The sequence below is a fragment of the Solea solea genome, chromosome 7, assembly GCF_958295425.1.
Source record: "Solea solea chromosome 7, fSolSol10.1, whole genome shotgun sequence".
In the NCBI taxonomy this organism is placed as follows: Eukaryota; Metazoa; Chordata; class Actinopteri; order Pleuronectiformes; family Soleidae; genus Solea; species Solea solea.
In genome coordinates this window covers 28758137-28773221 of record NC_081140.1, presented here as the reverse complement: position 1 = coordinate 28773221, position 15085 = coordinate 28758137, and the positions used below count along the sequence as shown (strand labels likewise).

The following is a 15085-nucleotide window of genomic DNA, read 5'->3' as shown; positions in this document are numbered from 1 at the left end:
ATCTAGAATTTCTTTGGTTGATTACAGCCCTTCACATAAGTGCTTATTAAGAATCCAGCAGACGGCCCACATTAGGTTTCCTACACTTTCATACGTTAGCGTGCTCATAAATACCTGTATTTTCCAGGGTTATCTGTTCTCATTCATGATTAAGATTCTAAATAGTAAGAGAGCATGCGATCCCGCTCAGATTGTTTCTGGCAAACAATGTCAGAAATTAGACATTTATTTTCGCAGGGATTTCCTGTTTAGGTTGTGTTAATTCCATCATATTTACTCTAACGCCAGCAGCTCTGTCAATAAAATAATAATTATGAAAGTTGTTGATAAAGTAAACTGTCATACACAGAGTAAATAAACCTATTTTACACTTTAAGATAGCATAGCTACGGCGTATCAAAGTATGACATGTTTTGCTCTCCATACAAACAACATGTCTGACTCATGAATATTAACGACGGGTGATTTGTGTGTTTTTGTATCTGCGTCAAAGTCAAACTTCAGACTCTGACAGAACCGCCTGCGTAACTTTGTGCAATATGTGAAACACAACTGTAGAAGCCCGAGCCGCGCGACTATATTTATCATCCTGAAGGTATGTTTGAAATATATTAATGTGAGGCACTGTTGCTTGAAGCGCACTGAATAAATACAGCACCAAAACATCTGCTGTTAGCAGAACCCCCCCCCCCACACACACACACACATGCTCGTTCACACACACACACACACACACTCCTTTAAACACACAACTGCAAATTTGCATGAAAAAAACCCAGTATAAAGCCAGTAAAATGTAGCATCCTTTCTAACCTCGCTGCTCTGCCAGACTTTAATATTCACGTTAAGGTGCAACATACGTTGGTTTTTTTCAAGCTGTTTTTGCAAGTTGAGCTCATTACCTTCCCACGACCTGCATCTCAAAGTTTATTTTTAGCAGCTTTCACAGATTACACAGGAAAACAGAGGAAGGACCAAACTGGAAACAAGTTCTTCTCTAACTTTTTTTTTGTGTTTATCCGCGACATCTAAAAAGATATTGTGATGCTCTGCCATAACTGTGTTTATAACTATGCTAAACAAAGCAAAGCAACACAAAATGCTTTACATTGAAAATAAGTTTGAGAAATAAACAGAAACTAAAAGTGACTTTACTTAAATATGTACTGCAAATATTACAATTAGGGCCCGAGCCACGAATGGCCGAAAAGGCTCCTGGCAAGAACTCATACGAGGAACCTATTGTTAATCCTTCAGATTATTATTATATCCGTTGTTTTTGAGGGGGTTAACATGCATAAAAGGTCTGGTGAAAATGCGATATTGGCATAGTTCCCGGACCCCTGCATTACTCAAGGGCTCTATAAAGTAAAAACGGATGCAAAATTGATTTTTGCCGAATTTCCCAAAATTTGGTGGGAAGATGTTCTAGACCAAGACGAACAAAAAAGTCGACCGTAACCATGGCCTCAGCTCAACAGGAAGTTGGCCACTAAAAATGTTGACATTCAGTTTGGCGATTTGCACCCTACGTAAATGACACATCGAAGATGGAAGAAAGTGAGGTCGGGGAACTGTTGCGAGTGCCTGATCATGACTCCAAATTTGGAGATGAATGAGGTTCGCTAAAGGCCTGTCAAGGCTAGAGTAAAATCATGCCTGTTTTCATGAAAGGAATATAAAGGAAACCTTTACATTACTTTTTTTACTTGAATGCAGAAATGAACAGGTAAAGAGATTAAAACTAATGTACCGTGTCACTTCTTTTTCTTTCTACTATGTCTCTTATTTAGCTGCTTAGTTTCTGTCAGATTGCAGACGGTTAAACGGGTAAACGAGCGTGTTGTAATTATGGAAACAAAAATCAAGAATAATCATCTCTGCCTCAGACACAATAGAATTACATTTGTCAACGTTCTCTTTGGTGGAAGAAACATGAACGCGCACACACGCGCGCTCGCTGACACGCGAGTCTATGAGAAAGGGTTTGATCCAACGATAACAACTACATTTATAATAGATTCCACAGACTGTTTGATGGTGACAGTTGAATATTCCACAGCTTCAGCCTCGTCTGTGATTAACTGCTGGCACTTGTCAGTCATCTATATCTCAATGGCATCTAAGCGTTAACAGCACTCACAGCAAGGAGGTCCCCGGTTTGAATCCTAGCTAGAGTTTGCATCAGAGGGTAAAGGACATAGTCTATACGTGTGAAATTGAGTGTGTTTGCCCTGAAATGGACTGGTGACCGGTCCAGAGTGTAGACAGTCAGTGAGTGAGTTCATGTTTTACCGTTAATCACACTTCTGTCTTATTAAATCAGTTGTTACGGCTGCTGGCCTCCCTGATTTAGCGTCAGGCGACAAACTTCACATTCCATCTCTTCAGACAGGTTCTCGATTCTCTGAATGTGGAGCACATTGTTTCCATTCCTTATCACGTCAACTCTGTGCTTCGTAAAAATAGTTTTCAAACGTAGAAACACTGGGGTGAAGGAATTCCTTATCTATTTTCTGCATGTGGGGAAGCAGTCCAGGATTCCTCAGGTTTCAGCCCTGCAGAGTTAGTGTTTGGTCGTTAAAATCAGTAAAAGAGAAGTTCCTGACATCTCCAGTGACTTTCTTTAACGCCTACATCACGCCAAGCCGAGACTCTATCTGTCTGCACGTCAGCGGGTGATGAAATAATACACATATACAATAAACACTTTGAAAACATACGTATCCAGAAATGATCCCAAAGTGGAAACAGTTTATCGTGACAACCCAGTTGTCCATACAATTATTTGCTACACTGTTTGACTACGAGCAAAATGGAATGGTTTTTGCTAATGATGGCTGGCCTGCGATACATTTCTTTCTGGAACTCCGTGAACTTGAAGGTGACGTCACTCCCAGCTCCTACGTAGATTCCCGTGTTTTTTTGATGTAAAATGAACGCAGCATTAGCCTCAGAAGCACGTGTTTGTTCACTTTAACATTCATTTTGAGTGTCTTAATACGATGGTTTGGAGACTTTCTCTGTCTGCCGTTAACATCTCTGGGCATTTTTCCAGGCGATTTGGCTCAAATATAAACAAACTATAGAGAGCAATAAAGAGACGTGTAGTTAAAACAATTATTCAAGAACAGAGATTTGGCATCGGGGACGCTCTTTACACTTTCCCTGACTACTCTGACATCTCCGACGTTGTGTTCCTCTGACACAGATGGAAACATCGCAAATAACTAGCTTACCTCAACTTCTCTCTGAAGGACAGATCGTCCACACTGTCCTATGTGTGACGCCCGGGAACGGGTCCACGAATCAAATCAAAATTCCTGTCAAAGTAATCGCAATTACTGTAGATATTTACTCAGAATCCTTCAGTCCTACTCTGTGACTCTTAAACCTCAAGTTCCTCTTCTGTTTTGGCATCACAAGAAATTTCCGTCCAAAAGAACCAGAGGCAGATATTAGGTGTGAGTCAATATATTCCTCTTCTGTTGTGGCATTTCTGTCAAATAAAAACAAAGGGAGAGGAGGGAGATAGAGAGAGAGAGAGAGAGAGGAGGATATTGTCCCAGAGGACGGAGGAGCTGAACGAGTAAACTGTTTTCATGCAAACACTGCTGCCACACAACGGGCCAATAATGGAGCAGAGTGAAACAGTGTTTACACACAACACATCAGCCACTTAACCTGCTGATAAACAGCGCTACAATCAACCGCCGTCACACACACACACACACACACACACACACACTGTCGTTTTCATAACACAGATTCAAATCACCTGGCACTTTCTCACACATATCGAGCTGTATATGCTAAATAGCTAATTAACCAGAGCTGTTAGTGAGTGCAGGGGCTTCACTGACATCGTAATTAGATCTTAATGACATTTTCGGGGCCGGAATGACGGCGACACTGAGCGTCCTCGCCCCAAAATGAGGCTAAAATCCAGCTGCTGAAATAACTGACAGTGAAGTGGAGGGGGAGGCGGAGGGAAAGCGGAGCAGATAAATGGAAATGATGTGACATTGAGGGCATTTCTGTCTCATTCTGCTCGGGCTCAGGCGTCGTATCGCGTGACACCGTGTGAGATTGTGTGTGTGTGTGTGTGTTGGCAGAGGGATTCTAGTGAACACCGATAATATTCTAGTCTGGATTCTCCCACCGTTTGCCTCTCTCCCAGTGGGACGTGGGTAGATACGCTGAGCCCAGTAATTACTCTGCCCTCGTCCTGGTAGCGTCGCACGTCTCCTGCCGCCTCTTAATCAGATTCTTAGCATTTATTACCATGAAAGTCGTGTGTTCCCTTCTCATTCTGGAAATGACTGCATGTGCCTGTGCTGTGTGAGTGAAGATTGTGTGATAATGGTGTTTCTGGCAGATCCACGGCTGATTAGATACAATCTTCCTCTGTAGTGCTGGGCTTTTGCATTCTGGAGGGTTTGTGTGCGTGGTCTGCAGTGTGTGTTTGTGTGTGTTCCTCTGGTGGGCTGGCTGTGTATTTTTAGCTGAAAAAGGTGGATGCATGTTTATGCAACTGCAAACCAAAGTCGGCCAAACTGTGATGGAAGAAATCTTCAGGTCGCTCACAACGGGACAATTCCACATTCTTAAGTGATTGCATTATTATTTTTATATGAAATACCCAATTGTGTTTTACAGAGCCCCAGACATGACATGGGGGGAAAAAAACCCTCTTCATTAACATGAAATAACAACCTGGACAGCTGGGTAAGCAAATGGAGCGCACCCTCACTTGAAACTGGGACACTGAAGTAAAGTTAGAAAGATATTCATAGATTTGAGATTCTGCAATCAGTAATGTTTGAAGGAAACATTGATATTTTCAATATTGTTGTCTCCATCACTGTGATTCAAAATCTCAGTCTTCAAGTCCCCCTTTTTCTTAACCCTTAACAACTTCCATGTTTTCCCTTAACTTCCATGTTTTCCCTAAACAACTTCCACGTTTTTCCCTAACTTCCATATTTTCCCTTAACTCCCATATTTTCCATTAACAGCCCTTAACAAGTTCCACGTTTTTCCCTTAACTTCCATATTTTCCCTTAACTTCCATGTTTTCCCTTAACAACTTCCTTGTTTTCCCTTAACTTTCATGTTTTCCCTTAATTCCCATGTTTTCCCTTAACAACTTCCACGGTTTTCCCTTAGCTTCCATATTTTTCCCTTAACATCCATGTTTTTCCCTTAACTACTTCCATGTTTTCCCCTTAACCTCCATAAGACTAGATCTTGTTTCATGTCACCATATATGGATATAATATCTATATATTGAGCCGCTCTAGGTTAAGGCGTATTGAACGTAACGATGTAACCGCCTCTCGTTGCAGCGACTGAGGAAGGAAATGCTTGAATCCTCACACCTGTAAATCCACCTGTACGATGATGATGTTGTTGTTGTTGTCGTTCTATAATGACCGTCCTGGTGTCTGCGACACAGACACCAGCAGACAAAATCAAATCCTTGACAAGAGCGAGGGTAATAGATTCAAATCTTCTGATGTAAATATTTATTTATCCGTGTGTGTTTTTCCTGGACTCAGCTGCACTGGCCTTCATCTGAGAGCAGCTTCACAGGAGACCAGACACAAACAGAAGAGAGGGGAGAGAGGGTGACAGTGGAGGGAAACAGCAAAAGCAGCAAAAGCAGCAAAAGACGACTTTCCTTCAGCCTGTTTTTGCTGGAGATGGCACAAAATCTCTTCTCTGTGTCCAGCACAGATACTGATATCAGTCTGATGCAGTGGTTTTAGACCATTTATCAACGATGTGCTGAGTCATTTCAAAAAAACAAACTGTGGAACAAATCCTCGCCTCCCATTAAGGGGAAATAAACAGGCCAAACATGACTCAGCTAAAATGCTGCATGAAGCATGTGATGTCAAGGATTTTTTGCTTGGATCAGATTATACTAGGACTGCGGGAATTCTTAGATTACCAATCAATAACCAAATATTTTGATAATCGATTCATCAGTTTGAATAAGGTTTTAACGTTTTTCAGCTTCTTAAATGTTGAATATTTTCTTTGCTCCATAAAACAAAGAAATCATCAAAAACAAGACATTTGAAAACATCATCATTTCCAGGTTTGATCAACATTTCGACATATTATGAAGCAAATTACTCGTCTATTAATAGAGGAAAATAAATAACACGTTAATCATTGAGGAAAATAAGTTAGTCAATATCTGTCTCAGTGTTTTGAGTATCAGCTCATCCCCAATTCTCAAATGTCCCCAAACTAAAATGATTCAGTTTTGAATGATTTCTTTGTATTATGGAGCAAAAGAAACCAGAAAATATTTATTTAATTTCATTTAAGAAGCTGAAAAAATGACAGAAACTAGAAAATATTCACATTTAAGAAGCAGAAAAATTACAGAAACTAGAAAATATTCACATTTAAGAAGCTGAAAAATGACAGAAATAGAAAATATTCACATTTAAGAAGCAGAAAAATGACAGAAATAGAAAATATTCACATTTAAGAAGCAGAAAAATTACAGAAACTAGAAAATATTCACATTTAAGAAGCTGAAAAATGACAGAAAGTAGAAAATATTCACATTTAAGAAGCTGAAAAATTACAGAAAGTAAAAAAATATTCATTTAAGAAGTTGAAAAATCACAGAAACTAGATTTAAGTAGCTGAAAAATCACAGACACTGGTTTTTATTAATAAAATAAAAACACTCAAACCTGTAATCGATTATTAAGATACTTGGCAATGAATTTATTGATCGATTAATCATTGAAGTCCTATGTGTTTGCAGCTGAGGAAGTCTTATTTATTGTCATGCGTTAGAAAACAGATTTATTATTTATAATTTACTCTTAAAGCAGAACTCTTTATTACTTCACCCCCCAGTGTCTCAAACAACGTGCACACAACCTCCAATCTCCCCACAACCGTCACAACGACTCTGACTCCTGCATAGTTGTGCTTTAATACCACTACGACTACTACGACCACGACTGCAGCTGAAAACAAGCACATGGTGCTTGAGCTTTAACCCGGGGGAACAATGATGAGTCCACAGAGAGAGAGCGAGAGAGCAAACCAGAGATTACATCAGAGAGAAGCAGGGAGGAAAAGGCTAAATGGAAATGTTGCTCCTCGCGATGGAGCAGAGTGAGGAGTAAATGGATGTGGGTTGAAAGATTGTGCAGCAGGGGAGACGTTACTAAGAGTCTGTTGGTTGCTGGAGATGCTCCTCTCTCTCTCTCTCCTCTCTCCTCTCTCCTCTCTCTCTCTTCTCTCTGTGTTTATCACATACCTCTTCTCTCGCTGCCGCCCTCCATCTCATCTCATCTCTATTCTGCCCCTTCTGTGGAGGTTGCATCTGTCAGAGCACTCCCACACAAATACCTGGCAACCTCCACCTTCTCCACTCTCCCCCCCCCTCACCATCAACCACCTGTCTCTCCCCCTCTCTCCCCTACAACAACAACACCTCACACTTATGTTCTTGTCTCTTACCCTCAGCCTTTATTTGATTTTATTTAGCTTTTATGGCTTTACTTAGCATTTTATTTGCCCGTAAAGAGTGATAAAAGAAAGAAGGAGCTGCTTTCTCTCCGCGGTGCGATCGGCAATTCATTCCAACAGATTTGGCTCTGCAGATGTCGCTGGAAATTGGACGTTTTCCTCTTTAAAAAGGGCCATGAATATATATACATGTTTTTTTTTTGCTGCACCAAAGTGGAACATTAGGCTCACACGGCGTCTGCTTCGCTCTCACAACCCAGATGTGACTTAAAAAAACTACAACCAGGCTGAAAACATGAGAAATGTTCTCTTAATCCAGGTCAGCAGTCAAACACTGAGCTGCGACAAACCATTCATTTATCAATTCATTTGTGTTGTGGCTGCAACTCACAGTTATTTATCATAATCGATTCATCTGACGATTATTATTTAATACGTTGATCAGTGTTTTTCAAACCTGGAAATTATGATGAACTAAAAATGATTTGGTTTGAATGATTTCTTTGTTTTATGGAACAAAGACAAACAGAAAATAGTCACATTTAAGAAGCTGAAAAATCACAGAAAATGGTTTTAGTTATTAAAAAACAAACACTCACACTGATAAATCGATTATCAAAGGAGTTGACGATCAATAAAGTTATTGGTTCGGCCCTAATTTATATTAAATTAAATAAATATACATCCACATTTGGTTGGTGGACAAAACGAGACATATGAAGCTGTCATTTTGTCAAATTTTGGACATTTACAATACAATTTACTATTTGGATAATTAATTGTGTCTTTTTCCCCCTCCTGATAAAATATAGCTATTTAAAGATAACCAATAGGGACAGGCATTTCTTACAAAAATGCTATTTGAATATTTGACTGTATTATTCGTAGCATATTCGCGAATAAGTAACACGGGAGCAGCTGCTGCCACCTTGTGGTAATAGATGCAACACAAACGAGGTCGTCATTGAAATAGAAATAATGTTTCCCCATCCCTGATGACAAATGATAGGGAGAAAAAAAACACTTAACTTCATTCATTACATTGTTTTCAATAAAGTAATGTTAAGGTAAATGATAAATACATGAAAAAAGTCATTAAAAAACTAAAGAAAATACAATTAAGCATGAAAATAATGAAGATTTAGTCACTTTTGAGAGCTAAAATTCATAATGTATAATAATTGGTGACTATTATTAAAAGAAAAGAAGAAAACATCTACCTGGGATTTTGGTATTTCATTTAAGAAAAATAAATACTGATGAAGACATTTAAAGATGTCGTTTTTAAAGTTGAAGAAAACATTTTCTGTCACGTTTTGTTCGAAACAACCAGGACTGCAGTTTAATTACAAAAATATTAATAGCTATATGACAATAATAACAATAATTTCTCTGTTTTCAGCTTCATAAATGTGCACGTGTTGTGGTTTTGTTGCAGTAAACTTTGTGGACTCAGTGTCTTCCTCTTCATCCGTTCATTTCATTCACTTTATTTCATTGTTCACTCATTTATAAGGTTAATTCAAACAAGTGGCAGAAAGAATGAAGAATAAACATGTTTAGTTTTCTTTAAAATCAGTCATTTTGAGCTTTAACGAACACATTTTCCACATTTTTATGTGACGACAAAACAACACATTTGTCTCCTTCTCGTTTCCTTGTTTCCTCTGTGTGGTCAAACCTCACCGGTGACCCTGTGATCCTCGTGTGGTCAGGGTTTTTACTGCCAGACTTCATTTGTGTGTGTCTGTCTGTGTGTCCGTGTGTGTCCGTGTGTGTCTGTGTGTGTGTGTCTGTGTGTGTGTCAGATTTTACATCATGTCCTCGCTCTCTGTCAGAGGGATCGATCGTATTCCACTCACTCATGATCGCACCTGATCGAGGCACGTCGTGTATATCGATTACCGTGGTAACAAACAACAGCAGGTGTATATGTATGTATGTATGTATGTGTGTGTGTGTGTATATTATGGTCTGTGTCTGTACTGATTAGCCCATGCATTTGTTCCAGGTTCACGGAGGCAGACACCATCGTGTTGGGAGACGTGACGTACGGCGCCTGCTGCGTGGACGACTTCACTGCTCGAGCTCTGGGAGCGGATTTCATGGTGCACTATGGACACAGTTGTCTCAGTGAGTGAGTTCCCTTTGTTCACGATGGGATTTAACAATTTAAAAAAGATCCGGCATTAAATACTCCGCTGGATCTCATCAGTACGATATTTCACTGGAAAAACCAAGGAAAGAAACACGCTAACATGACATTTAGTTTGGTTTCACACACACGTTTGTCCAGCTCACTCCTTCTTCTTCTTCTTCTTCTTCTTCTTCCACTCGTACTTTCTACAAGCCAAAGTGTTTCCATTTATCCATCTTCTACCGCTTGATCCTCCACATGCGGGTCACAGGGGGCGCTGTGCTCATCTCAGTTACAAATAAAAAAGTAGGGCTGTAACTGAAATCGATTAATCTGTGGATTATTTCTTGATTGATTGATTGGTTGTTTGGTCCACAAATAGAAAAGAAATGTTGAAAAATGTTCATCATTGTTTCTTAATCCTGGAAATGATGACGTTCCCTAAATAAACGACTGGATTAGATTCAGGAAGAATGAATCCAAAATCCTCTAAATTCCACATAAATGCATCTCTTAGCACAGACGATAAAAATGTGCTGTGTTCGTTCCTTTTTCTTCTTCATTATCGGAGCTAAGCAATCATTTATTAACAGCCCATAATACGTAGTGTCAGGTTAGAGAGTGTTCAGACTCTCTCTGGGAAACGACGTTTTTACTATTAAATGTTTTGCCCCAGATTTGTGTGAAAGTTTCTCTGTGTTTAATGAGTGTTGGTTGTTTTTTAAGTTTTAAAACCACAAGGAAGGAACTTTTTACTCTGGAGCCAAACTTAAACTTTAATATGTGACATTTTATCACAATAATTATGTTCATTTATTACATTATTTTGCTCCAGTCCTGAGCTGAATAGCTGAGCTGGAGCTTTATTATGTCTTTAAAGAGGCTAATTATGGGCTTTTTATGGTGGTTTTAAATATGTAAAAACTACTGTATCAGCTCAGTGGATTATCAACATCTGATCAGGTCCAGATTTCAGGTCTGAACACAATCCCAGTCTGTCCTGAACGAGGCCTCAGGTCTGATCACAAAAACCACATTTGAAGGTGGTTTAAGAACGTCCTCAGTCCTGAACGTTCATGACCTCAATCTGGATTAGAGACGGTCTCTTTTCATCGTGCAAACATTCATGTATTCATCAGTCACCACCACAATGATTTTCATACACACGGTCGTCTGAAGACAGACACACGGTCGTCTGAAGACAGACACATGGTCTGAAGACAGACACACGGTCGTCTGAAGACAAACACATGTTCTGAAGACAGACACACGGTCGTCTGAAGACAGACACGCGGTCGTCTGAAGACAGACACACGGTCGTCTGAAGACAAACACATGTTCTGAAGACAGACACGGTCGTCTGAAGACAGACACACGGTAATCTGAAGACAGACACATGGTCTGAAGACAGACACACGGTCGTCTGAAGACAAACACATGTTCTGAAGACAGACACACGGTCGTCTGAAGACAGACACACGGTTGTCTGAAGACAGACACACGGTCATCTAAAGACAGACACATGGTCTGAAGACAGACACATGGTCTGAAGACAGACACACGGTCGTCTGAAGACGGACACATGGTCGTCTGAAGACAGACACATGGTCTGAAGACAAACACATGGTCTGAAGACAGACACACTGTCGTCTGAAGACAGACACATGGTCTGAAGATAGACACATGGTCTGAAGACAGACACATGGTCTGAAGACAGACACACGGTCGTCTGAAGACAGACACACGGTCGTCTGAAGACAGACACATGGTCGTCTGAAGACGGACACATGGTCTGAAAACAGACACACGGTCGTCTGAAGACAGACACATGGTCGTCTGAAGACAAACACATGGTCTGAAGACAGACACACGGTCGTCTGAAGACAGACATGGTCGTCTGAAGACAAACACATGGTCTGAAAACAGACACACGGTCGTCTGAAGACAGACACATGGTCTGAAAACAGACACACGGTCGTCTGAAGACAAACACATGGTCGTCTGAAGACAGACACACGGTCGTCTGAAGACAGACACATGGTCGTCTGAAGACAGACACATGGTATGAAGACAGACACACGGTCGTCTGAAGACAGACACATGATCTGAAGACAGACACATGGTCTGAAGACAAACACATGGTCTGAAGACAGACACGTGGTCTGAAGACAGACACACGGTCGTCTGAAGACAGACACGTGGTCTGAAGATAGACACACGGTCTGAAGACAGACACGTGATCTGTAGACAGACACACGGTCATATGAAGACAGACACACGGTCGTCTGAAGACAGACACGCTGTCTGACGTGGACAGACGGAGCGGTGCAGCTATTGAGTAATGGAAACAAAGTGAAGTGTAACTAGTTAGTGCTGCCGTGGCCGGTGAATCCGTGCAGACCTTTGGAGCCTGAACATCGCATTTACCCCCGGAGATCAATGGGCAACATGCATTAGAGGCGTCCTTTGAAAAGCTTGAGTAGTTCCAGAGGACGCTCGCTCCTCGCTCCTCGCTCCTCGCTCCTCGCCCTCGCTGGCTGTCTGTCTGTCCGTCCGTCTGTCTCCCACACAACATGAGAGGAAATGCTAAATCAATAGTTGTGATATTTCCCTGCCACAACAAACTCACCTCTCCTAAATACCAAGAACCACCGACTGAATTTTAATTCAAGCCCTTAAAAAAGACCTGTTTTCTCTCAGTGTGTGTGTGTGTGCCACATTCACCACTTCATATTCGTGTGTGTTTGTTTACAGAGAGATAAAGTTAAAGATTTAAATTGATGGACGGGTTTTTCACAGTGAAACAGATTCACTGAGATCTGTAGAAAAAGAGTTGTGTGTGTGTGTGTGTTCCCTGACCTTCATCACTCCTTCATCACTCCACCACGAGGAGTGAGGACATCATCTGAAGTGCGTCCCTCGATGTCAGACACCTGCAGGAGATTAAAGACTGACCCTCTCTCTGTGAAGTATCACCTTCTGAATATCAGTCGTGTCCCGGCCTTTGTTGTCGTGAAGGCAACAACGGTGTCGTCACAAAACACATTTACTGATGAGTTTACTTCATTATGATGCTCGTGTTTAAACGTTAACACAGTCACCTAGAGTCTGATGGCTTTATTTTAGCTTTTATTTGAGGAAAAACAAGCAAATGAAGACTAAAAACTCACACACACACACAGAGAATAATGATGATGAAGATAATCCAGAGCAGCTGGTGCAGTTTTAAATATTACTGGACCGTCTTCTGCTTCATAAGCTCATCCAGATCCAGACTATTCTGGTGACATGACTCATTTGAGAAGCAAAAACAAACAAAGAAGTATTCAACTTTATTAAGAATAAGACAAGTTTATAAAGACACAGTTAATTCCTTTTTTTCCAGCTTAAATGTTGAATATTTCGTGGTTTCTTTGCTCCATAAAACAAAGAAATCATTCAAACCGAATCATTTCAGTTTGTGGACAAAAAGCTGACTTTTAAGAACATCGTTTTGGGAGGTATTCTTGGTTTAGTCCACTCAGATGCTGATAGACAAAGTACAGTGTAGTGGACTAAACCATGACGAAGTTGTGGACCTGGACAGGAAATGTTCTTCTGGGATTTTAATTGAGTGCCGCTGATGACGGCCATCAAGGTGCTGCACCTTCTCCTTATATATAACGTTTCCCTCTTTGAAGACCATCATTGCTTAATGATAACATAAAATGTCCCCTCGCTCCCGATCTGCAAATTAAATGTAATAGAAGAGGAAGAATAATTATGATGATCAGCTCAGACTATAATTTGTCTTCCTTAATCCACAACCTTTCCCCTCGTCTACCTCAGCACGTCTCTGAGCTCAGCCCAGGTTTGTGCTAAATGGCCTGTGAAATTAACGGCGTTAATAGTAACCGCACGTGTCTCGATAATTGAGGCGTTGGCTTCACTTCCCGTGTTTGCTGTGGAAAAGACTTCAGCACCACCACACTTATGTCCTCCTGTGTGTCCAATAAAGATGAATCCAGATGAACGAGTGAGGCTCCACGAATAGTGCACACGCCTGAAGCTTCACCTGACATAACAGAGTGAATGATTCGTCCGTCTTTGTCTTTTTGTCCTCCCACAGTCCCCATAGACGCCACGGCGGGGATTAAGATGCTCTACGTGTTTGTGGACATCCAGCTGGACAACGCACACTTCCTGGACACGGTCAAGTTCAACTTTAACCCGGGACAAACTCTGGCCCTCGTCAGCACCATTCAGTTTGTGGCCGCTCTGCAGGTGAGTTTTTGTTTTTGTGTTGGTAGTAGAGTGAATATTCAAATGTTTTAAACTAGGGCTGAAACAAGTCACATGTTTGAGTGTTTTTTTTTTATATAATTAAAACGATTCTTTAGCTCCTTAAATGTGAATATTTTCAGGTTTTTTGCTCCATAAAACCAAACAAAATCATTAAAACTGATCAGCTGTTTTTTTTAGTTTGTGGACAAAACAAGACATTTGAGGAACATCATCTTTTCTCAGTATTTGAAATATAAACCAGGTTTGATTTGAATTTCTTGTTTTAATTAACACAGATGCTGATACACAAAATATACACTGTATTGGACTGAACCATTATGACATTCTGGATCAATTTTTAGTTTGAGAGCTTCATTTCCAGTTTTGAGAAAACTAATCTACATTTTCTGACATTTTATTGACTGAACATTTTATCGATTAAGAAAATGATTGTCACAATAATTGATTATCAGTAAAATCATTAGTTGCAGCTCTATATTAAACTTGAGCTAGTGAAAGTAACGCAGGGTTCGCAGCGTGTTGAGCTAAAACAGAGCCGGTAACGAGGTGCATTCAAGAAACCTAATCATTTTTAATCAAACACTCATCAAGTCCACTAACTAAATACTTGCTGCTGCCACCTTGTGGTAACAGATGCACCACACATTAGGTCATCATTGGAGTCGAAATGTTTGTCTCCATAACTGTATACACACAAATGCTCCCTCTTGTTTTTTATCCTTTATTTAACCAACAGGTTCCTTGATCTGAATCATGTCTGATAGTTTTGCTTGACAGAGGCTGTTTTCAGATGAGGGACGCAGCAAACAAATGTTACAAATAACAACACAAACATGCTGCAGCTGTAACTCTGTAACTTATTTTTGTATCTACAGCATTTTTTCACACATTTTCTTGTGTATTTATTTTTTAAAATTTTTTTTTACAATGACCTTTATCCAGATTTGCTGTTTCATTGAACATGAACTGACACACTGCACTTAAGCTCAGTTCAAGAGTGTGTTTTTTAAAAAGCCGGCAATCGCAGTTATTTTGGATCTAAAAGGTGGAAATGACCTCTGAAGTCCTGTGGGTTCAGCGTCGTGCTGCTCAGCTCGGCTCTGCTCTTTACATAAGACACACACACACACACACACACACATGTTCTGTAACATG

At 40.4% G+C, this 15085-nt stretch overlaps 1 protein-coding gene across 3 annotated transcripts in view; it reads left to right on the top strand.

The window, feature by feature from the left end:
* Nucleotides 1-15085, top strand: part of dph1 (diphthamide biosynthesis 1) — a 207464-nt gene that overhangs the window by 42552 nt on the left and 149827 nt on the right. For all 3 annotated transcript variants that reach the window (XM_058633730.1, XM_058633731.1, XM_058633732.1), the window contains exons 4-5: nt 9521-9642; nt 13755-13909. In XM_058633730.1, coding sequence (XP_058489713.1) covers nt 9521-9642; nt 13755-13909 — 277 coding nt within the window. The remainder of the gene's footprint in view (nt 1-9520; nt 9643-13754; nt 13910-15085) is intronic.